At 30.0% G+C, this 23,597-nt stretch overlaps 1 protein-coding gene, 2 non-coding genes and 1 pseudogene across 3 annotated transcripts; 2 read left to right on the plus strand and 2 right to left on the minus strand.

Annotated features, from left to right (window-relative positions):
• Positions 1–5,227: 5,227 nt before the first annotated feature.
• LOC120072078 (expansin-like A1) lies at positions 5,228–6,308 on the minus strand (annotated as a pseudogene).
• Positions 6,236–6,307, plus strand: TRNAG-UCC (transfer RNA glycine (anticodon UCC)). Its single transcript has one exon. It is a non-coding gene; the product is annotated as a tRNA-Gly (tRNA).
• Positions 6,309–9,655: 3,347 nt separating the features above from the next.
• Positions 9,656–10,992, minus strand: LOC120072277 (expansin-like A1). The gene is made up of 5 exons (XM_090311303.1): positions 10,878–10,992; positions 10,614–10,726; positions 10,256–10,434; positions 10,026–10,158; positions 9,656–9,907 (listed from the first exon to the last, which is right to left on the minus strand). The coding sequence occupies exons 1-5, from the start codon at positions 10,990–10,992 to the stop codon at positions 9,656–9,658; spliced, it is 792 nt and encodes a 263-aa protein (XP_090167429.1).
• Positions 10,993–19,945: 8,953 nt separating this feature from the next.
• On the plus strand, positions 19,946–20,017 carry TRNAE-UUC (transfer RNA glutamic acid (anticodon UUC)). The gene has a single exon. It is a non-coding gene; the product is annotated as a tRNA-Gly (tRNA).
• Positions 20,018–23,597: the final 3,580 nt, after the last annotated feature.

Raw genomic sequence — 23,597 nt, forward strand, 5'->3', positions numbered from 1 at the left:
TAACATGTAAATGGATCTATAAGAGAAAGAGAGATGTAGCTGGGAAAGTACAGACCTTCAAAGCTAGACTCATAGCAAAGGGTTATACCCAAAGGGAAGGGGTTGACTATGAGGAAACTTTTTTCCCTGTTGATATGCTTAAGTCTATAAAAATTCTCTTATCCATAGCTACATATTATGACTATGAAATATGACTAATGGATGTCAAGATAGCCTTTCTGAATGGCAATCTTGAAACGAATATCTTTATGTCTCAGCTCGAGGGGTTCATAGTCCAAGATTAGGAGCAAAAAGTTCGTAAACTGAATCGATCCATTTATGGGTTGAAATAGACATCTATATCTTGGAATATTAGGTTTGATACTGCGATCAAATATTTTGGTTTTAACCAAAACGTTATTGAGCCTTGTGTGTATAAGAAGATAATCAATGATAAAGTAGCTTTCTTAGAATTTTATATGGATGATATCCTATTCATTGGAAATTATGTATGATACCTTATTGATTTAAAAAGTGGCTAACAGCCCAATTTCAAATGAAAGATTTGGAAAAGGCACAGTATGTTCTTGGGATCTAAATCATTAAGGATCGTAAGAACAAAAAGCTAACTATGTCTCAAGCAACTTATATCGATAAGGTGTTGATTCGATATTCGATGCTGAACTCGAAGAAAGGTTCATTGCCTTTCAGGCATGGAGTTCACTTGTCTAAGCAACAATGTCCTAAGACATCTTAAAAAGTTGAGGACATGAGACGTATTCCTTATGCCTCAGTTGTGGGTAGCTTAATGTATGTTATGCTCTGCACTAGGCCTGACATTTGTTATGTAGTGGGAATTGTCAGTGGGTACCAGTCCAATCCAATGTTAGACCACTAGATTGCGGTTAAGAATATTTTTAAGTATCTTAGGAGAATGAGGGACTATATGCTCATGTGTGGAGCTAAGAATTTGATTCTTACGGGATACACAGGCTTTGATTTCCAAACTGACCAGGATTCTAGGAAGTCCACATCAAGATCAGTGTTCACCCTGAACGGGGGAGCTGTAGTATGGCGTAGCATCGAGCAATGATGCATTGCAGACTCACCATGGAGGTTGAGTATGTAGTTGCTTGTAAAGCAACAAATGAGGCAGGTTGGCTAAGGAAGTTCCTAAGTGATTTGGAAGTTGTTCCAAACATGAACTTGCCGATCACCTTATATTGTGACAATAGTGGGGCTGTGGCCAACTCGAAAGAGCCTCGTAGCTATAAACGAAGAAAGTACATAGAGAGGAAGTATCACCTGATACAAAAGATTGTGCAACGAGGAGATGTGATCGTCACAAAGATCGCTTTTGAGCACATCATTGCTGATCTATTTACAAAGGCTTTCTCGGCTAAAGTGTTCAAAAGTCATCTAGAGAATCTAGGTTTACGAGATACGTACATTGTGTAATCTAGAGCAAGTGGAAGATGTGTAATGGGTATGAGATGCCCTAATTTATTGTATTTTACTTTTTATTTGTAACATTCCCGTTATTCCATGTAATGTACATCTCACTAACAAGAGTTTTAGTTCAAGTGGGAGCTTGTTGGGTTTTATGCCCTAAAACTCGTAGATAGTGAACGTAATTAAATGGTCGTCATTAATAAATAGTTATTAATGTTTTTATCAATAAGTGTTATTGATATTTTATTTAATTTTATCTTATTAATCCTAAAATCCAATAAACTAACATCCTAGTTTGTCTTATAAGTCTTGAACTGTATGTGGAGTCATATAAGGATCAATGTTCAAGATACAACCTAAATGGTCTATAGTATAGGAATAAGGTTGGGTAGCTTATCTTGGTAACACTATGGATATGTCCCACTTTGTATTTAATACAAACACAGTGATCCAACGCATTCATGTAGAAGACACGCAAGTGGAGGTATCCTTTTCAATAAGTTTGCACAGGACCGGACCGCGAAATAGTAATCACTAGATGTAACGCTGTTGACTAGTTAGGTTTCTATTTCAATAGAATGACCTAAGCAACTTAGTCTTACTCTTGAGCATATTATGAACTTCTGTTCACGAGGGATTGCCCTTTTATTTGTATAGGTGAGAGTGACCAGTTCGCCGACTCAATATGCCTACTATTTTAGGGATAAGACCGAGTGGGTAGCTATGAACATAATCATACCAGATGGATTTCACTCCTTCTCGACTTCAGGGTAGATGTAAGTGGTGTCTCCGGGACTTGAACAAAGGGTCCTACCCTCACACTGGCCCGAAAGGGATTTCTATTTAATGTTTGGATCATAAAAATGTTGTTCATTAGAGGAGCACTAGTACTTAAGGATGTAGAGGTAACCTAGGGATAAAATGGTAATTTAACCCAACTAGTGTTATGGACACTCGTGAAGGACTAACTTGCTGTTATTGGTTTATATCCGTGGACACAGAAACATATCTATAGTGAGAAGAGTGCAGTTGTGGGTATTCAGTGGAATGTACCCACAATTAACGAATATTGATTAATTTGGTTAATGTGTTTAGCCAATTAATTTCACATCATTGGAGCTTCTGATCTGCAGATCCATTAGGTCCCCTTCTTAGCTTGTAAAGGGTATTGAGATAATTTGTCATTAAATTGAATTTGAAATGTTCAAATTCGGAATTGGGAATTATGTTTACATTTTAATATAAAATTTAATTTTAGACTTTATTATTAATTTCGGATAGATTCAAAATTAATAAATGAGAGAAGGAATTATTGGAAAGGAGTTCAAATATTAATTTAATATGAATAATATTCATATTAAAAGTTATAGGTTAAAAATAATGTATATTGGATGCGCATTAAAACTATAGGTTAAATGAGAGAAATGTTTTTTAATATGATTCAAATGGAAAATTAAATTAAATATGTGATATTTAATTGGATGATTAATTAATTGAAGAATTAATTAATTAATAAACTAAATTAATTAAATCAAAACTATAGGTTAAAATTAATGTACATTAGACACACATTAAGACTATAGGTTGAAATTAATGTACATTAGACACACATTAAAACTATAGATTATGTGAGAGAAAATTATTTAAATATGATTTAAATGGTCATTTAACTAAATATGATTTAATTAATTAATTTAATTTGGTTTTAATTTGTAAACAAATTAACCCCATTTTAGGGAAGTTACCACGAAATTGGGTTTTCATCCCTTCATATAGAACTTTTCTTTATGAAAAAAAATAGAAATAACAAAAATGAAAATAAAGATTTAAAAAAATCAATGAATCTCAATATAAATTATAAAATCAACATTTTAAATCAATTAAATAAGTATAGTGTTTTACCTTTCTTTTTTGTTAAATAACTTAGGAATGACCCTCTATATTACAATTTAAATATAACATATTACCTTTCTATAAAGTAAGATAAAATTGTAAGAACTATATATAATAATAATTATTATTTTTTTACAAATTAGAAAATTTTGCAAAATCGTACCCACCCCTATAAATTAAATAGAATAGTTACACACCTAGCCTTTTATACAAGCTTAAATAATTTATTAAAAAAAAAAAGTCTGTCTTCGTAACTTAAATAATCGAAAATTGACAGATTTCAGTATATATTTGTTATGAATTTTAATTTTTTCCATCCATCTATATATATATATCTTTCCTTAATTTTTAAATTTTATGTAATCAAATTTAATATAAACAAAATGAAATAAGAATATATATTTTACCCCATAATTTATGTTACAGAGATTTTAATCTTATTCATGGTAAATTAACCTAAGCCAAAATATACACAATTATATCCATGTTTCCTTTCACTGTTTTTTTCAAATAATATCAAATCTTATTATTTTAAATGAATAAAAAAATATATTGCATTCAACATTAAAATTTTACATTAAAAATTTATATCTAAAAAATTTAAATCACGTACATCACACGTGTTTGATCACGAGTTAAATTAAAAAAAAAAAAAAAAAAAAGCGAAAAGGGGGATAAGTTACGGAAAGATATTTAATTTAACTATTTATAGAGAAAATTTAGATTTTAAATCAGTAACGATAAAGAACCAAATATTAGAGATAATCAAATTTTGAACCAATTAAAATGATGTAAACTATAAACTAATTAGAATATATTAGTGATAACCAACTTTTAAACCAATTAAATTTATGCAAATTATACACTATTTAAAATTAAAACCTTTTTTTATCCATGTGAATGATTAGTTTTGTTTTTTAATGATAAAGTTTGGATCTTCAATAAAACATTAGAATCAAATATTAGAAACAACCAAATTTTAAGCGAATAGAAATTCATGTGAATTGTAAACTATTAGAATTCAAATATTAGAGTAACCAAATTTTAAACCAAATTAGATTACGTGAATTATAAACTATTTAATATGAAAATTTTTAATGATTTAAATATCAAATTACATCATATAACCCTATAATCAAAGAGCAAAAAGGAAAATCAAATGTTTCTCCCCATAGCCCATTTTAGATAGTATAGATTAGTACGATCTAGCTACATGTTAACTAACTCAAGTGTCATGTACATAGCCTTGGATTTGGCTTTATTGGATTTAATTATGCAAATTAAAACACAAAATACAATAAAGGATCAAATTCATTGAAGTAGAAACATTACAAGTATTTATAGTTAATAGCAAAGAACTAACAACTAACACAATTAAACTTGCACTAACTTTCAACAAGAGTCTATAAATATGTCATTTTTTTTATCAGTTATATATATACACAAAAAAAACACAAAGAATTTGTTTGTTCAATTCTTTTTTCTTTTCTATGAAAGTAATATACCATAGTGTTCGTTGAGTCTTGTGGTTGAAGTGTGAGACAATAGTTCAGGATAATCTTGAAACCGTAAAAGAAACAAAATAGTCTTAAAGAAAAATAATGTGAATTCGTTGAGTTTGAATTAATTGATTTTGTTATTTCCTTATTCTCTTATAATAATTTACTCTATCTTATAATAATTTACTCTAACACAGTCAAATGAGATTTTTTTCCCCATAGATTATTCATTTCAGTGAAAGGAAACCATAATTCAAAACATCCCAAACATTTCATTATTTATAATATAAACCGAATTCTATTGAATTCTTTAACATTTTATTATTTATTTAATAGTAGAATTGTATTGAATTCTTTAGAGATATTGGTATACAAATAAGAAAGAAATACACATAAATTTTCCTTCACTTCCATGGCTTGTCTCCACATTTGTAAGGTGGACAGTATTCAACAGTAATATCTTTGATTTGAATTCCAATGTCATAAATTTCTCCATTTCTCCAAGAAGTAGGAATAACATAATTTGCATAAATCCATTTCTTATTGTATCCTGAAGTTATCATCATTGATATTTGTAATGCTTCTTTTGGTACGTCATTGCTATCCCGAATAGCACCTTGGTGCTTTTTCATAGGACTCCGTTTTGGAAAACGAACCTATTAAATAATTCAATGCACAAATAACAACAATATTTAGTATTTTAGTTTAAAAATCGATTTTTGATGAATCATTACGATTAATTATTGAGGAAGGTTTTACAATTTTGAAGTGACCTGATCTATATTAACTGCATGTATATCAGTTTGGCCACCTTGATATAAGAATTTGATAGCCAAATAGTATGGTTTGTTGCTCCATTCTACAATTTGCACCATCAAATTTTTGTTCTTGTATTCACATGGTATCCTGCCAAAAAGACAAGAAAAAAAAAGATTAGTTGACTAATTTTGAACTAACTTAGGCTCAATAAATAAAAAGTGCAAAAGTTATATATGAGATATATTTACCTCTTGTATTCGACATCCAGAATATCCATTTTCAAAAGTTCTTCAGCCTTGTCCTTTAAAGACATGCTAGAGAAAGCTTTTCTACGCATAAAAAATTCTGTTTTGTTTTCCTAATTTTGATTGGACATAACTACTTTAGTCTCCATTGTATTGCATAATCTCTTGTTCTTGTACCTTACCTACGTATTTATATTATAACCTTTACATTAATAGTTACAACTGTTAAAGTTAAACAATGTAAAAGATTAAATTGAATTAATAAGAATTTTTAAACTTATGAAGCATAGAAGGAGAAAATGGAGAGAAAACAAACAACCCCTTATAGATAGTATATCTCGACATCCCATCACTACATCCATTGTACTTGAATGTTTTAATTAAGTAAAATACTACTTATTTTACCAAGCGTTTGTAGTCCAACGGTTAGGATAATTGCCTTCCAAGCAATAGACCCGGGTTCGACTCCCGGCAAACGCATAAATCCACAATTTTTTCCTTCTTAGTTCTTATTCTGACTTTTTCTCCTTGTTTCTTTCTTTTTTTTTTTTTTTGAAAAATTGCATCAAATAGCATTTTTAAAATATATCTTAGCATCCATATCATCATTTTTTTAATTGCAAATATGGTAAATATATATAAATAAAATATTTAGATTTTATTTGCTGTGGAATTTTTTTCTTTATTCTAAAATTATCCTCACAAGGTATATTTCCCAAATGTTCATAGTGTGAATTGTCTCTTCCCGCGTTTTCCTTCTCCTTCAGCATCTAAGTTTTGCAACCAGTCGTAAGAATTGCAGTCAATTCCTCTCATGTTTTGCATTCAACCTTCTCTCGTGTTTTCGAGCTTCTCAGGTTTTGATTTCTACTTTCTCAGTCAATTTGTGGATTTCTTTTTTTCGAAATCAAAGCTGAGAAATTCGAATTTGTAGATGGTTGTTACAAAAACCAACACTAGAAATCATGCTCAATTGGTTCTGATTATATTTTGATTTTGAATTTGCCAAGTTTGTTTTGAATTTCTCAGGTTTCAATTATGTTCTTATTTTGAATATGTTAGATTTTGTTTTTTAATTTCTCAGTCAATTTGTGGAGTTTTTTTTTTTATAGAACAAACCTGGGATTTCAATTTTATGGAGTATTTTTAGAATTTGTGAAGGGTTTGTTTTCATATATCTCATTATCGATCTCGACTCTCTTATTTTAGTATCAAATCTCTTAGTAAATTTGGAATAGAGAAGAATTTCTCCGTTAGTGGAGGGTTTGCTTCCAAATTTCTTAATTTCTACATTCTTTGTTTGTGATTTTTTTTCACAAATAGAGAAGAATGATACTGTATTTTACTCTAACATTGCTATCTGATTTATATTTGATAATACGTAGTTTGTGTTTTTTATCTAATTGACATCTGATTTCTACTTAGTATTTAGTAGTTAGTGATTTCTATTTGATTGTCATGTGACAGCCATCTTTTGTATTATTTACTAATATATCAATGTAAGTTATATCATTGTGTTTGTTATCTGATTTCTATTTGATTTCCATGTAATTACTTTCTGATGGCAATCAGATTACGATATTGAGTTATATATTTATTTTATTTTATTTTATATTTTTGCAGCATTATGTAGTTATGGTTAACTTTCAATAGTCGTTTTCCATATTGATGATCGACAATGCTATGTAGGTTACAAAACCATCGATGTTTTAGTTGAGGAAGCAATGTTGTTTTATTCTGTTGTTAACTTCATATAGAAGGAACTTCAGCTTCATTCATCTATTGAGCTCTCAGTTTTATTGAACTTAGGTAGTATTGGGGTTCAACATATTGTTAAGATTCTTGAAGATAATGATGTATGTTGGTTTCTGACTGTGGTTAAGGATGAGTTTACGAAATATCCTTTAGTTGCTCATGTTGTGAATATGCTTTTAGAGGTTTCAGTTGCTTCTCCTTATTCTATAAGTGAATTAAAAATTCTTAGAGATTTTCATATCAACAATATGTCATCTGCATTGTCAATGAAGAAGAATGACGTGTATGCTAGTAAGCAAATTTTGTTGAAGTCATTTCAGTTCATAACTGTTAGAATAATTTTGGTTGTGAAATGTACAAATCAAAAGACGGTGGTTCAATAACAATGCTTGTATTTCGTATCTTCTTTGGAGATTTGTGTTTTTTCGCCATTTCCAAATCAACAGCCTTAAGTGTGAGTTTTATTTTTCTTCTTGGTCGTTCATATTCTACTTTAGGCTTATCTTATGAAGACTTTCTTGTCTGTGTTCTATTCTGAATAACTTAAAACAAATAGAGAATGAATTAGAAGCAAATAAAAGATATTAATAAGGTAATTGAAAAGCAATTACATGGAAAGCAAAGAGCAACCGTTTTCTTTTCTTTGTCATGTTTTTTCTTTGTCCTTATATCTTCATTTTCTTCTCTGGATTTATATTCTTCAACCTTTTATCAAAACACACATTTCCATGTATATTAATCAAAGTTTATCAAATGGCTCCTTAGTATGAAAAGAATGTTCTTACCTGTTTTTTTCATTTGTCATTCTTTTTCTATGTCCTTATCTCTCTCTTGTTCTTCTCTTTCTTCTTCTTCTTCAATATATTTGACATGCTATTATATATATATATAATCAGAAAACTGAGATTTCTTAGTATTCACAATCAGATGGATTTCCAGAAGGTAATCAGATGGAAATCTAATGGAAATCAAATATAAAAAACTGCTAGCTATCTACCAAAAAATAGAGATGTAGTCGAATGAAAATCAAAATACAAGAAGATAGAAATCATATCATAAAATATTTTTAATGTCGGTTGTCTTTAATGTCGATTTTAAACCGACATTGAAGATGGTGTACAATGTTGGTTTAAAACCGACATTAAAGACAACCGACATTAAATACCTTTTATAATACGATCTTCAATGTCGGTTCTCAATCGACGTTAAAGCCTTTTAATGTCAGTTTTAAACCGACATTAAAGCCTAGAATTCTTGTAGTGAGCGTTTTTTAAAAACTATCAAATGTGATATTTGTTGTAGTGATGCTTGATCAATATTTGATTGAATCTTGTTTTCTTTATTTTATGGTTACAAAACTACTAACAATTGTCCAATCCCTAAATAAAATTAAGATAGTTTCTAGCTGATATCTGATAGCTAGTAGATATTTGGCACATTTTGTTTTTAAATACAAAAAAAAAAAAAAAAAATAGAGATTTAATAAGGAGTATACTTATCCTTTGTTTTCTTTAAGATTTTAATATTATATTAATGTAGCAATAGAATTCTATCATACAAATAAAAGAATAAATATAACTTCATTTCCTTTGCCCTCGATCGAGAGGTTAGATATTCAAATTTCTTAAACTATGCTTATAAAATCAACCTCAATAAAAAAAAAAAAAAAATTACCCAACTCATAAATTTAACTTTCCCTTCTTCTCCATGGCTTGACATCACAATTTTTAGGTGGGCAATTTTCCATAATAATATCCTTGATTTGAATTCCAGTATCATAAATGTTTCCACTTTTCCAATCTTCCGGAAATGCATAATTTGTTGAAATCCATTTCTCTTATAATACTTTGCTCTAACGCTGTCAAATGAGCTTTTTTCCATAGATTATTCATTTCAACGAAAGGAAACCATAATTCAAAACATCCCAAATATTTCATTATTTATGATATAAACCGAATTCTATTGAATTCTTTAACATTTCATTATTGTTTTAATAGTAGAATTCTATTGAATTCTTAAGAGACACTGGTATACAAATACGAAAGAAATACACATAAATTTGGTGAAGTTCCTTCACTTCCATGGCTTGTCTCCACATTTGTAAGGTGGACAATATTCAGCAGCAATATCTTTGATTTGAATTCCAGTGTCATAAATTTCTCCATTTCTCCAAGAAGCAGGAATAACATAATTTGCATAAATCCATCTCTTATTATATCCTGAAGTTATCATCATTGATATTTGTAATGCTCCTCTTGGTACGTCATTGCTATCCCAAATAGCACCTTGATGCTTTTTCATAGGGCTCCATTTTGGAAAACGAACCTATTAGATAATTCAATGCACAAATAACAACAATATTTAGTATTTTAATTAAAAAAATCGATTATTGGTGAATCATTACACTTAGTTATTGAGGAAGGTTGTACAGTTTCAAAGTGACCTGAGCTATATTAACTGCATGTATATCAGTTTGGCCACCTTGATATAAGAATTTGATAGCCAAATAGTATGGTTTGTTGCTCCATTCTACAATTTGCACCATCAAATTTTTGTTCTTGTATTCACATGGTATCCTGCCAAAAGGAAAAAAAAAAGATTAGTTGACTAATTTTAAACTAACTTAGGCTCAACAAATAAAAAGTGCAAAAGTTATACATGAGATATATCTACCTCTTGTATTCGACATCTAGAATATCCATTTTCAAAAGTTCTTCAGCCTTGCCCTTTAAAGCCATGCTAGAGAAAGCTTTTCTACCCATAAAGAATTCTGTTTTGTTTTCATAATTTTGATCTGTCACAACTACTTTAGTCCCCATTGTGTTGCACAATCTGTTGTTCTTACATCTTACCTACATATTTATATTATGATATTTTCATTAATAGTTACAACCGTTAAAGTTAAACAATGTAAAAGATTAAATTGTATTAATTAGAATTTTTAAACTAATGGAGCATAGAAGGAGAAAATGGAGAGAAAACGAAGAAGAAGAAGTAATATAAATATATATATATATATATATATATATACCTGATAGCATGCACCACATCCAACTCCTTTTTTATAAAGGGATGGCCCAGCAGCTGTATAGTATCCTTTGGAGATATCAAACTCCAAGTTTCCATATCCACATGTCCCTCCATCTATTATATCATCATACCACTTCTCCAATCAATTTCAATTTTCTTTTTACCAACTTTCTATTCTTAAAAAGATGTATCTTTCTATAAATTTATTCAAATTTTTAATTAAATAATGCAAAACAAATATTCAAAGTGAAACTTAAATCTTTACATGAGGTAGGCCTATCGTCGTAATAATGAGCAGCCTTAGATTGATAAATACAACGATCACAAGCACTAACTGAAGAAACAAGAAAGAAGAATAATAAACTAAGAAACCAAACCATTTTATGAAGATATATATTGATATCTATATGATTTATGTAAAAGAATGAAGGAAGACGAGGTATATATAGTTGCTTCATAGATTTTTTTGTTAAAAAAAAAAAATAATAAATGTTTGAATTTGAATAATTATCAACAATGTTACTTCCAAGAAGGCAAATTGTATTTGATCAATTGATGTTATTTGTAGTTGGAATTATTTGAATTGTTGACTTTAATGCATGGCCTTAGAAAAATAGACAAAAGTTAATGGTTTGCATTTGAATAAAATGATGTAATAAATTAAATTCTTGAATCTAGGATAACCATGCTATCCAAGCTATAAATTATTGTAAGATTATTTCTCTTTGATCATGTTGGGATTCATGAATCAATTAAATTAATATTTGAATCCATGTGAAGTGTTGAAAAATAGAATGAAAAGGTTTAAATTTATATATTAACCTATAATAGATTAACTTGTGGGTCTATTGGTATTTGGAAACAAGGTATAGAATAATAATGAATATAAAGATATATACAAATCAAAATGATCTAATACTATATTATATACAATTATTTAAATGGAAAAGCTTTCTTTTCTTTCTATTGTTCATGCCCATTGTATATATAAAGAGCAATCCATGGGTTAGCATATTATAGTAATATTGGTGTATGGGTTTTTAAAAATTCATGAACATGCACAATGGTTTTGAAGATCCTACTAAACTATTAATTATTCAGATATTATATCCAAATTTGTCAAATTCTTCAAAAAAAAACCCTTTTAAAGGGTTAGAATACTAAATAATTATCCTACTATATCTAATTAGCAGATCAACTAATTTCATTAAATATCAACTTTGTTAAGTTAATATATTATTAGGATATAATGTTAAATATATTTTCATATGTTGACTTTAAATTTGAAATAAACAATAATATATAGGTAAAATACCAACATATATTCATTGGTATAAGAAATCTCAATGAACCTAATCACTTTAAATCTATATCAAATAGATTTAACTCTAGGATCATTCATGTTAAATTGTCATGAATAAATAACATACCGGATTCCATTGTGATTAATGATAGCTTTAAGATGGCTATTGTCTTCCTCAATCAACACTCCGAATACCCTTAGTGGGATCTCCCTCTAGATGAGATTCAAGAAAGACTGAGTGTTTATTGTTTTGGTATATCGGGGACCATAGCCCTAAGGTCTCTTTATATACTAGTTCAATTAGGGTTCTCATTAATTCCTAATTAACTAGGAATGAGTTTCTACTCATTAAGTCCATACTCAATTAGGAATCTACGAACTTAATTAATTAGATCACATAATAGGCCAATCTAATAAAATAACCCAATGTGATAAATCATTAATCCACATACATAGCTCATACTTTAATTAAACATATTATTATTTAAATATGTCTAACATTCTCCCACTTAGGCTATGTCTATGTATCTGGTATAATTAAATCACATAAACCTTAAGCGTGCATAAATAGGTTATTTTAATAATAGAATTCTCCTTTAGTTCAATCTGGTCCATCTCTTGTATTAGTATGGAATCAAGGCAACTTTCATCACTACCCTTGTAACTAAACATTCCATGATCACCAATTCCAATACATTCAATGACATAGATCAAGTACAGATGGATAACATGGAAACTACATGCAAAGTGATCTAGATCATGCCTGTTTTCAACTAGTCCAAATTCCTTAGTGAGATCATTCTTAAAAAACTTTATGCTAAATTGCATGCATAATAAACGAGTTCAGATAATAAAACATAAACCATAAACTTTATTCTATATAGAAAATAAACAAAATAAGGTCAAAGAACATCCTCGATAACAAACTCCCACTAAACTATGGAATAAAAAAAGTGACTAATACCTATGTGAGCAACATACTCATGAAAAACTTTAAGTGACAAATCTTTAGTCAATGGATTTGCTACCATAGAGTTTGTTCCAATATGTTCTATCGAAATTTGACCATTATGAACTCTTTCTTTAACAACTAGAAACTTCACGTCTACATGCTTTGACTTTGTATTGCTTCTATTGTTGTTGGAATACATCATTGCCGACTTATTGTCACAAAATATTTTTAGTGGTATTTCTATGTCAACTACTATCCACAGCCCAGTGACAAAATTTCACAACCATATTCCATGATTGGATTCCTCATAACATGCTATAAACTCCGCAACCATGATAGAAGAATCCATAAGTGTTTGTTTAACACATTTCCAGGATACAACTCCTCCAGCCAACATGAAGATATAGCCTGAAGTAGATCGTAATGTGTCTTGACATCCAACATAATCAAAATCAGAATACCCAATGATCTCCAAAACTTCTGATCTCCGATAAGTGAGCATATAATCTTTTGTTCTCTGTAAATACCTCATAACCCATTTGGCTGCTTTCCAATGATCCATCCTCGGGTTACTCAAATATCTGCCTAACACTCCAACTCTGAACACAATATTTGGACGCATGCATACTTAAGCATACATTAGACTTCAAATAGCCAATGCATAAGGAACCTTTTGCATCTCCCTGGTCCCGAGTGTGGTTTTGGGGTATTGATGTAAATGAAATTTATCACCTTTAGCTTTCGGGGTATCTCCCAATGCACAATCTTTCATGCCAAATTTACTCAAAATCTTTTCAATGTAGTTCTTTTGTAACAATCTCAAAATACCTTGAGAATGATCTCGCAGTATTTCAATTCCTAATACAAAAGAAGCATCACCAAGATCCTTCATCTCAAAATTCTTTTTGAGAAATCTCTTAGTGTCATATAATAAACCTACATCATTACTTGCCATGAGTATGTCATCGACATATAACACCAGAAAGATTGATTTACTCCCACTGAACTTGTGGTATACACAATCTTCCACTATATTCACCTTAAAATCAAAGGAGGTTATCACTTCATGGAATTTGTGATACCATTGGCGAGAAGCCTTCTTGAGATCGTAGATAGATTTCTTCAATTTGCACACCACAGACTTTGAACTCCTAGACATAAAGTTTTCTAGTTATACCATATAAATCGTCTCGTCAATATTCCCTTTGAGAAACACAGTTTTTACATCCATTTGGTGTAGCTCTAAATCAAAGTAAGCTACCAATGCCATGATTACCCTAAAAGAGTCTTTCGATGAAACCGGAGAGAAAATCTCTTTGTAATCAATGTCTTTCTTTTGAGTAAAACCCTTTACAACAAGACAAGCTTTATATATTTTGATATTGCCATGTGAATCCCTTTTGGTTTTAAATATCCATTTACAACATATGGGTTTCACTCCTGATGGCAGTTCGATAAGTTCACAAACGTTATTGTCTTTCATGGATTTTATTTCCTCTTCCATAGCACTTATCCACTTTCGAGAGTTAGAATTTTGTAAAGCTTGTTGGAAGCTGATTGGATCATCTTCCCTTATGCCTATATCATCCTAATGTTCTTGAAGAAACATAATATAATCATTTGGAATTACACTTCTTCTCTCTCTGGTAGATCTTTTTAGTATCACTTCCTGAGGTTGTTGAGTTTGAACTTCATGTTCAATAACGGGGACTTCAATTTTGTCTTGTTGTATAATTAGTTCAATAGTAAAGTCAGGAATTGAAGCTTGAATATCATTTATAACCACATGAGGAAAGGAAACTAATTCCTCTTCAAAGACAACTTTCCTTATGTTATCTCCCCCCCCCCCCACACACACACACACACACCAAACTCAACATCCTCAAGGAATCTAGCATGAAGCCTCGAGAGCAGTCAGAATACTCAACAAAATAACAGCTAATAGTTCTTGAGTTCAATTTTCTTTCATTAGGTCTGTAAGGGCTAGCTTTAGCTGGACAACACCAGATGTGAAGTTGCCTAATGCTATGCTTCTTTCTTGTCCATAGCTCATAAGGGGTTGTAGCTACTGCTTTACTAGGTACCCTATTAAGGATATATGCTGTAGTCTTTAGCGCCCCACCCTAAAGGGATTCTAGTAGAGAAGAATGACTAACCATATTTCTTACCATATCCTTAAGTGTTCTATTTCGCCTTTCCGTTACACCATTCATGCTAGATTTGTCCGACATAGTGTATTGCGGGTTGATTCCACATTCCTCTAGGTATTTGGCAAAAGGCCTTGGACGTTGTTCACCTGATCAATCATCTCTACTATAATATTCACCATCACGATCAGATTTGATAGCCTTAATTTTCTATCCAAATTGAAGTTCAACTTCAGTTTTGAAAGAGTTGAAAACGTCCAAGGATTGATACTTCTCATGAATTAGATATAGGTACCTATATCTTGAATAGTCATCTATAACGTAATAAAATATTTTTTGTCCATTCCAAGAGGCCATAGGGAATGGATCACAAATGTCTGTATGTATTAATTCTAAGACGTTTGAGCATTTTTTGACACCTACTTTTCGTATGTTTGTCTGTTTTCCCTCAATACATTCCACACAAACGTTGAAGTTACTTAAATCAAGGGAATCGAGAATTTCATTTGAAACAAGTATCTGAATTCTTTGTTTAGAGATGTGATCTAATTGCTTGTGCCATAACATAGTGGAATTCTTATTTAATTTACGCTTTGTACCACAAGAATTAGATAACAAGATCTTGTTAAATGAAGCAAAAGAATCAAGCATATATAGACTATCAATTAAAGAACCGGTACTAATAAGCTTAGAATCTTGGAAAAGACAAACTTTATTATTTCCAAAAGAACAAGAATTTGTCCAAACTAGAAATAGAAACTAAATTTCATCTAAATGACGGTGCAACAAAAGTCTCATTCAGATCCAAATAACAACTAGATTTTAAAAGTAATCTAAAATTCCCAATAGCTTCAATTGGAATTGCTTTGCCATCGCTCACGTAGATGAATCTTTCAGCATCACTTGGCGTTCGACTCCATAGGCAACTCTGCATTGATATACTTATGTGTGTAGTAGCACCCAAATCTACCCACCATGTATCTGTAGGAAGTTTACCCTTCTTTACACGCCACTTGACGTACTTGAGAGAGTCTTTCTTGAAGTGACCTTTCATTTTACAGGAAAAACAAGGATTTTCAGTAGCTTGTTTCTTGTTTTTATTCTGCTGAGATGTCCCCTCTGCAACATCTACAAATTTCCTTTTCTTCTTATCATAAGAGCTTGTTGCCAAATGAGCACTTTCTGTCCTTTCTCTTTTGATCTTATCTTCTTCTTGCACACATTGTGAGATAAGCTCATTAATACTCCATTTATCCTTATGAGTATTATAGCTTATCTTAAACTGAGTGAATTGTGAAGGAAGAGAGATAAGTACCAGATACACGAGTAAATTTTCATTTATCTTGATATCAAGTGCCTTTAATTTACCCGCGAGATTGGACATTTCTATAATGTACTCCCTTACGTTTCCATTGCCCTTATACTTCATAGAAGTTAAAGAAGTCAGAAGACTACTTCCCCTTTTTCATTTTTAGCAAAATATTTCTCAATATAAGCAAGGCACTCAATGACATTTTCACTTTCCGTGATAGAGCCCTGAAAAGACTCCAGAATGGAGTGTCTAATGATCATGAAATACATGCGATTTGACCGTTCCCACTTCTCTATATTAGCGGTATTTGGTTGTTCCTTAGTAGAAGTAGGTTTATCAGTCCCTAATGCAAGGTTCAAATCCATATACCCGAGAAGTATCTCTAGTCTTTCCTTCCAAATCTTAAAGTTCGATCCATTCAACTTAGGGATTGAACTCAGATTTCCAGATATTTGAGTAAGACCAACTAAAACAATAAACAACAAAACATATGCTCATAATTAAAATATAACAAAATAATTTCATATATGTGGTGGGTCCCTTTAACAAGATATCTAGCCAAACAATGATGTCCAACCTTTGGGCAAAAAATACCAACTGTGGTACTCTCAACGTAGTAATCAATAAGTACTGACAATAAACTCTGTAAAAAAATAGCTTTTCTTTAGACCGACTATTTTTCACATGAGCAATTCTTATTATTTTCTCATACTCATTACCTCATGCATACCCACAATTTGGCCAAATAATTATCTTCCTTTGGACCGATAATTATCCACATAAATTCATGAATATGCAAATCTTATATTTCATAATTAAACCGATCTAGATAATAGAGACTACTTTGGCGACATATTACTTTTGAGCAATTCAATCGAAAATATAAGACACTATAATATAATAATATTATTGTACAAAAATAAAGGAGGAAGAATACCATATAGTCTTTACCAATATTCACTTAATAATTGCATACACATAATACAATTAAAGCTACATAAACATATAAATATCACTAAATATCATCATTCAAATTTAAATTTAAATTCACTAAAATATCAATCAAATTTAAATTTAGTCCACAACATGATTAATCAAATTTAAATTAAATCGACAATATTTTCACTTAAATTAAAACCGAATTCACAAAATTATCAATTAAAAATCTTGATTTTAAATTCACTAAATTATCAATAATTAATATCAAGAATCATCGGCAAGATCAAACAAAAACCGCCGGTAAAATCAAATAGATTGTTTTATTCCGAATAGATGTTAGATTGAAAAAATTGGATTGATTAATTATTAACAAAATTGAGTAATCAGTTCTTGGTCTTGAATCTACCAAACTCATCGATTAAAAGAAAAAAAAAAAACTGTGTAAGAACACAAATTGCCTACCCAAGAACTTGCACAAATTGCAAAAAACATTGAAAAATAAAATTGAAATAAAAATTGTGTTCATGCCAATTTTCGATCACATTACAATGCTAAAAAACACAAATCAGATTGCAAAAGAACACAAATTCGCAAGAAAAAAATCTGAACATTCTGTTCAATATTTTTTTTCTTTTTCTTTTAAATAATCTTTAAATTCTTTAATCAAAAATCAAAATCCCAATGGAAAACAAACTTAAACCAATAATCCAAATGAAATTCACTCTCTCACTTGTTAGCATAATCACTTTAAATCTATATCAAATAGATTTAACCCTAGGATCATTTATGCTAAATTGTCATGAATAAATAACATACCAGATTCCGTTGTGATTAATGATAGCTTCAAGATGACGATGATTTTAAGATGACTATAGTCTTCCTCAACCAAAACTCTCAATATTTTTAGTGGGATCTCTCTCTAAATAGAATTTAAAAAAAATTGAGTGCTTATTGTTTTGATAGATCGGGGACCATAGTCTAAGATCTCTTTATATATTAGTTCAATTAGGGTTCCTATTATAATTAACTAGGAATGGACTTCTACACTCATTAAATACATATTCAATTAGGAATCTAGGGTCTTAATTAATTAGATCGAGTCAATCTAATAAAATAAGCCAATAGAATAAATTATTAATCCACGTACATAATTCATACTTTAATTAAACATATTATTATTTAAATATGTCTAACCATCAAAAAGTAAAATCAATTAGGTCTAGTTTGAATAAAACAAAATTATAGTGTTGTGTAATTATGAAGAGATTTGTTGTCCTAACACATATAATTTGTTATTTCCCTTACATTTTAGTCTAAACTTTCCCATTCAGTGAGCTACCATTTTTTTAATATTGGACATAGTGTAAGGTTTTTTTTTTTTTTCTTTTTCTTTTTTACCCAACTTGAATACCTATCAACGATAATTAATGAAAATTTTTATAGAGAAAAAGAATCAAAACATTAAGGAAATATGGGATGTTAAAAAAATCTGACAATTCGAACAATTTGGACTATCCAACCCAAACGATAAGGATTAGGTTCTATTAGTTTTGTTCTTAGGTTGGATTTAATTGAACTTTTTCTATTTTTAATAGGTTGGATTGCGTCTCGAATTGGCTAAATAAAAATTTGGGATCACCCAACCTAACCCGAATTATATATATATTGTTTAAAGTTTGACTAATTTGAGTTAATGAATTTAGGAATTTTCAATATTTTTCTTTTAAAATTGTTATGATGTTTTCATTTCTTGAAAGCTTTGTTTTTAATTTTCGAATTTTATGAGATTTTAGTTATTGGCCATGTGTTGCAGATAAATTTAAATTAATCATGAAAAAAAAAATTGTAAGCCGACAACCAACCTGAATTTAAGGATTGGGTTGGATTGAAGATTTTATTTTGGGTCTTTTAGGTTGCAAACTCAACCAATCCGAATTTTTAGATTGGTTAAAAAAATACCTTCAATTCAATTCAACCCAACCCAACCCAACCCAACCCATGTACAACTCTAAAGGAAAATTTGAATGTTTTAGATATTTAGAAGTTTTATTGATATAAAATATAGAATCTCGACGAAAAAGTTAGAGGTTTAAATCTTCCATCCTATATAATGTAACTAAAAAAGAAAGGTATGGATGAATGCTCTTGGAGTAGTTGGTCTGGCCCTGAACTGTCTCAACTGGATCAATAGCTTTGTTTTCCACCAGAAACTAATCTTCTAGCTCAATGATTAAATCATCTTTTAAGGTACAAAATCTTCATCATTTGTTGTAAATAATAATAATAAGGAAACTTTAAATGCTTAGGATGATTCTATATAATTTATAGGAGCCTAAAGATTTTGAATATCTTCCCTTCAAATGAGGTAATACATATAAATTATCGTTGACTATAATTTAAGCATAAATTATTACAAAATTATTGTCCTTAATAAACCGAATATGACTTACTAAGTAATATTTAGGTTAAAATAGTAATGTATCTATTACTTTGAGTTTCATTTTATTTTAGTTTCTCTATTTGAATAAATCTTAAATCAAGTTAAATTCAATATGGTAAATAATAATAATAATAATGTAGAAGAGGCAAGACATAATATAAACATATTTTTAAAAGTTTTATTAAAGGAATGATACTACATAACGATGTAAATATGTATTTATGCGTACCCTGGCATGTGGCGTTTGTAGTCCAACGGTTAGGATAATTGCCTTCCAAGCAATAGACCCGGGTTCGACTCCCGGCAAACGCAATTAATCAACAATTTTTTCCTTCTTAGTTCTTATTCTGACTTTTTTTTCTTTTTTTCTTTTTTCTTTTTTTCTTTTTTTTGGAAAATTGTATCAAATGGCATTTTTAACATATATCTTAGCATCCATATCATCCTTTTTTTAAATTGCAAATATGGTAAATATATATAAATAAAATATAAAAAAAAATTTTAGATTTTATTTGCTGTAGAATTTTTTTCTTTATTCTAAAATTATCCTCACAAGGTATATTTCCCAAATATTCATAGTGTGAATTGTCTCTTCCCGCGTTTTCCTTCTCCCTCAGCATCCAAGTTTTTGTAACCAGTTGTAAGAATTGCAGTCAATTCCTCTCGTGTTGTGCATTCAACTTTCTCTCGTGTTTTCGAGTTTCTCAAGTTTTGATTTCTACTTTCTCAGTCAATTTATGGATTTCTTCTTTTCGAAATCAAAGCTGAGAAATTCGAATTTGTAAATGGTTGTTACAACAACCAACACTAGAAATCGTGCTCAATTGGTTCGGATTATATTTTGATTTCAAATTTGTCAAGTTTGTTTTCGAATTTCTCAGGTTTCAATTATGTTCTTATTTCAAATATGTTAGATTTTGATTTCTAATTTCTCAGTCAATTTGTAGAGTTTTTTTTAGAACAAACATGTGATTTTCAATTTTATGGATGGTTTGTTTTAAAAAACAAACCTGGTATTTTTGGAATTTGTGGAGGGTTTGTTTTCAAATATGTCATTATCGATCTCGATTCTCTTATTTTTAGTATCAAATATCTTAGTAAATTTGGAATAGAGAAGAATTTCTCAGTTTGTGGAGGGTTGCTTTCGAATTTCTCAGTTTCTACCTTCTCTGTTTGTGATTTTTTTCACAAATAGAGAAGAATGATACTGTATTTTACTCTAACATTGCTATCTGATTTCTATTTGATAATACGTAGTTTGTGTTTTTTTATCTAATTGACATCTGATTTCTACTTAGTATTTAGTAGTTAGTGATTTCTATTTGATTGTCATGCGACAGCTATCTTTTGTATTATTTACTAATATATCAATGTAAGTTATATCATTGTGTTTGTTATCTGATTTCTATTTGATTTCCATGTGATTACTTTCTAATGGCAATCAGATTACGATATTGAGTTATATATTTATTTTATTTTATTTTATATTTTTGCAGCATTATGTAGTTATAGTTAACTTTCAATAGTCGTTTTCCATAGTGGTCAATGAGATGATCGACAATGCTATGTAGGTTACAAAACCATCGATGTTTTGGTTGAGGAAGCAATGTTGTTTTATTCTGTTGTTAACTTCATATAGAAGGAACTTCAGTTTCATTCATCTATTGAGCTCTCAGTTTTATTGAACTTAGGTAGTATTGGGGTTCAACATATTGTTAAGATTCTTGAAGATAATGATGTATGTTGGTTTCTGACTATGGTAAGGATGAGTTTACGAAATATCCTTTAGTTGCTTATGTTGTGAATATGCTTTTAGAGGTTTCAGTTGCTTCTCCTTATTCTACAAGTGAATTAGAAGTTCTTAGAGATTTTCATATCAACATATGTCATCTGCATTGTCAATGAAGAAGAATGACTTGTATGCTAGTAAGCAAATTTTGTTGAAGTCATTTCAGTTCATAACTGTTAGAATAATTTTGAGTTTAGAATTTTAAGGTAAAAATAAAAAATGTGTTGAGTTGAAATGTACTCAAGATGGTTATCAATAGTTTGTTAGAACATCATGTTATAAAAGTAGTGAATTATGAATGATTTAAATGTATATTAGTGAACATAATTGTTCTTTGATGGTTCGTGCTTCTCATAGATAGGCATCTTCACAGTTTATTAGTCATTGTATGGTTGAAAAGTTTAGATATAACTATGATCATTCAACACCAAAGGATATAATACATCATATGCGAATGAATTATGAAGTTGTTGTTAGTTATTATAAAGCTTTGAGAACAAAAGAATCCATTATGAAGATATTGAAAGGAGATGCTGGTGATTCTTATGGCTTGATTCCCAAGTTCTTTTTGAAGTTAAAAGAAATGAATCTAGGTTTTTCTTTTCAATTACTTTGGTATGATATTGATCAATTTTACTATAACCAGTCAGTAATCAATTAACTAATATACTTATTAATTAGTATATTAGTGAACAACTTGTACGTATACGAAGTGTTTTATTTTTTCTCCTCTTTTTTGTAGGGTTATTTACTGAATATAAATTATATTCAAATGATCATTTTAAATATTGCTTCATGGCTATGGGGTTATCAATTGAAGGTTGAACATATTGCAGATCAAATATTTCTATTGATGAGATATTTTTAAAGTGCCAATTTGCTGAAACGTTATTGACTGCATCAACGATGGACGGTAATAGTAATATTTTCCCTCTTGCTTTCAGTATAGTAGATTCAGAAAATGATGCCTCTTGGAAGTAGTTTTTTGAGAAGTTAAAAGTTTGTTTCGGAGATTGGGAGAGATAAGTTATTGTATCTGATAGACATATAAGCATTTCAAAAGCCGTTTTAGATGTGTTTCCATTGGCTCAATATTGTGTTCGTATGGAACATCTCTTGAATAACTTGAGGCTTTTATTCAAAGATTCTACAATAGAAAAAGTTTTTCGCTAGTGTGCAAAATCATATACAATAGATGATTTTGAGTTGTATATGAGATGGATGGAGTTAGTATACCCATCTATTAGAGAATATCTTAGGAATGTTAGGTTTGAGAGGTGGGCCCGTTTCTACTCTAAGCAAATAAGATACCAAATGATGACAACTAATAGTTCCAAGAGTTTGAATTCAGTGTTGAAAAATGATAGAAATTTACCTATCGCTTCACTACTTGATGCAATCAAAGATTTACTTCAACTATGCACTACAACAAAATTTACATTTCTTGACACTACTTGATGTTTCTTTGAAAAAAACGTCAAGTAATGACCTTTTAGAAAAGAAAATATCAAGTAAAAAGGTTAAAAAAAGTGGAGATTGACGAAATGTTTCAGATATTTTCATGCGATCCATTACTTGACACGTTTTTCGTGTCAAATAATATAAGATCTTACTTGACATGTTTTTCGTGTCAAGTATAAGAAGCTTTTACTTGACATATTTTTCGTATCAAGTAAAATATAAAAATAATATTTTTTTCCCTTCCCTCTCCCATTTTTATTTCCCTCTCAAATTTGGTTTCCCTCCTACCAAAATTATTATTTTAAAGTTAAATGTCCTAGACCAAAATTATTATTTTTAAATTGGAAGGGGAAGGGTTGCTTTTGGAGATTTGGGGGAAATGAATTTAATAGAATGAAATGGAAAAGTTATCCCCTTTTTTCCTTCTTTCTTCTTTTTATTTCCCCCTCTCTCTCGGTTCACCCTCACGCCGTCAGACCTTTCCCCCCAAATCTTCATCTTCTTCGTCCTCTACCCAACCCCTTCACGCTGCTCGTTGCCCTTCGTTGCTGTCGTCGATCGTCAAACCCCCCGCCGTCGAGAACTCCATGACCGGTGGGGGATCTAGTGGGTAAAGAGAATCATGAATTTTTTTTAGTTAAT

This window comes from Benincasa hispida, chromosome 2 (assembly GCF_027475165.1).
Source record: "Benincasa hispida cultivar pf3 chromosome 2, pf3_genome.v1.1, whole genome shotgun sequence".
Taxonomy (NCBI): Eukaryota; Viridiplantae; Streptophyta; class Magnoliopsida; order Cucurbitales; family Cucurbitaceae; genus Benincasa; species Benincasa hispida.

What these genes read in the sequence shown, in the direction of transcription:
- LOC120072277 (XM_090311303.1), bottom strand. Translation starts at nt 10,992, where the DNA reads ATGGTTTGGTTTCTTAGTTTATTATTCTTCTTTCTTGTTTCTTCAGTT. An exon ending in GATGTGGTGCATGCTATCAG is followed by an intron (nt 10,435 to 10,613) that starts GTATATATATAT and finishes ATAAATATGTAG; the next exon opens with GTAAGATGTAAGAACAACAG. An exon ending in CTAGATGTCGAATACAAGAG is followed by an intron (nt 10,159 to 10,255) that starts GTAGATATATCT and finishes TCCTTTTGGCAG; the next exon opens with GATACCATGTGAATACAAGA.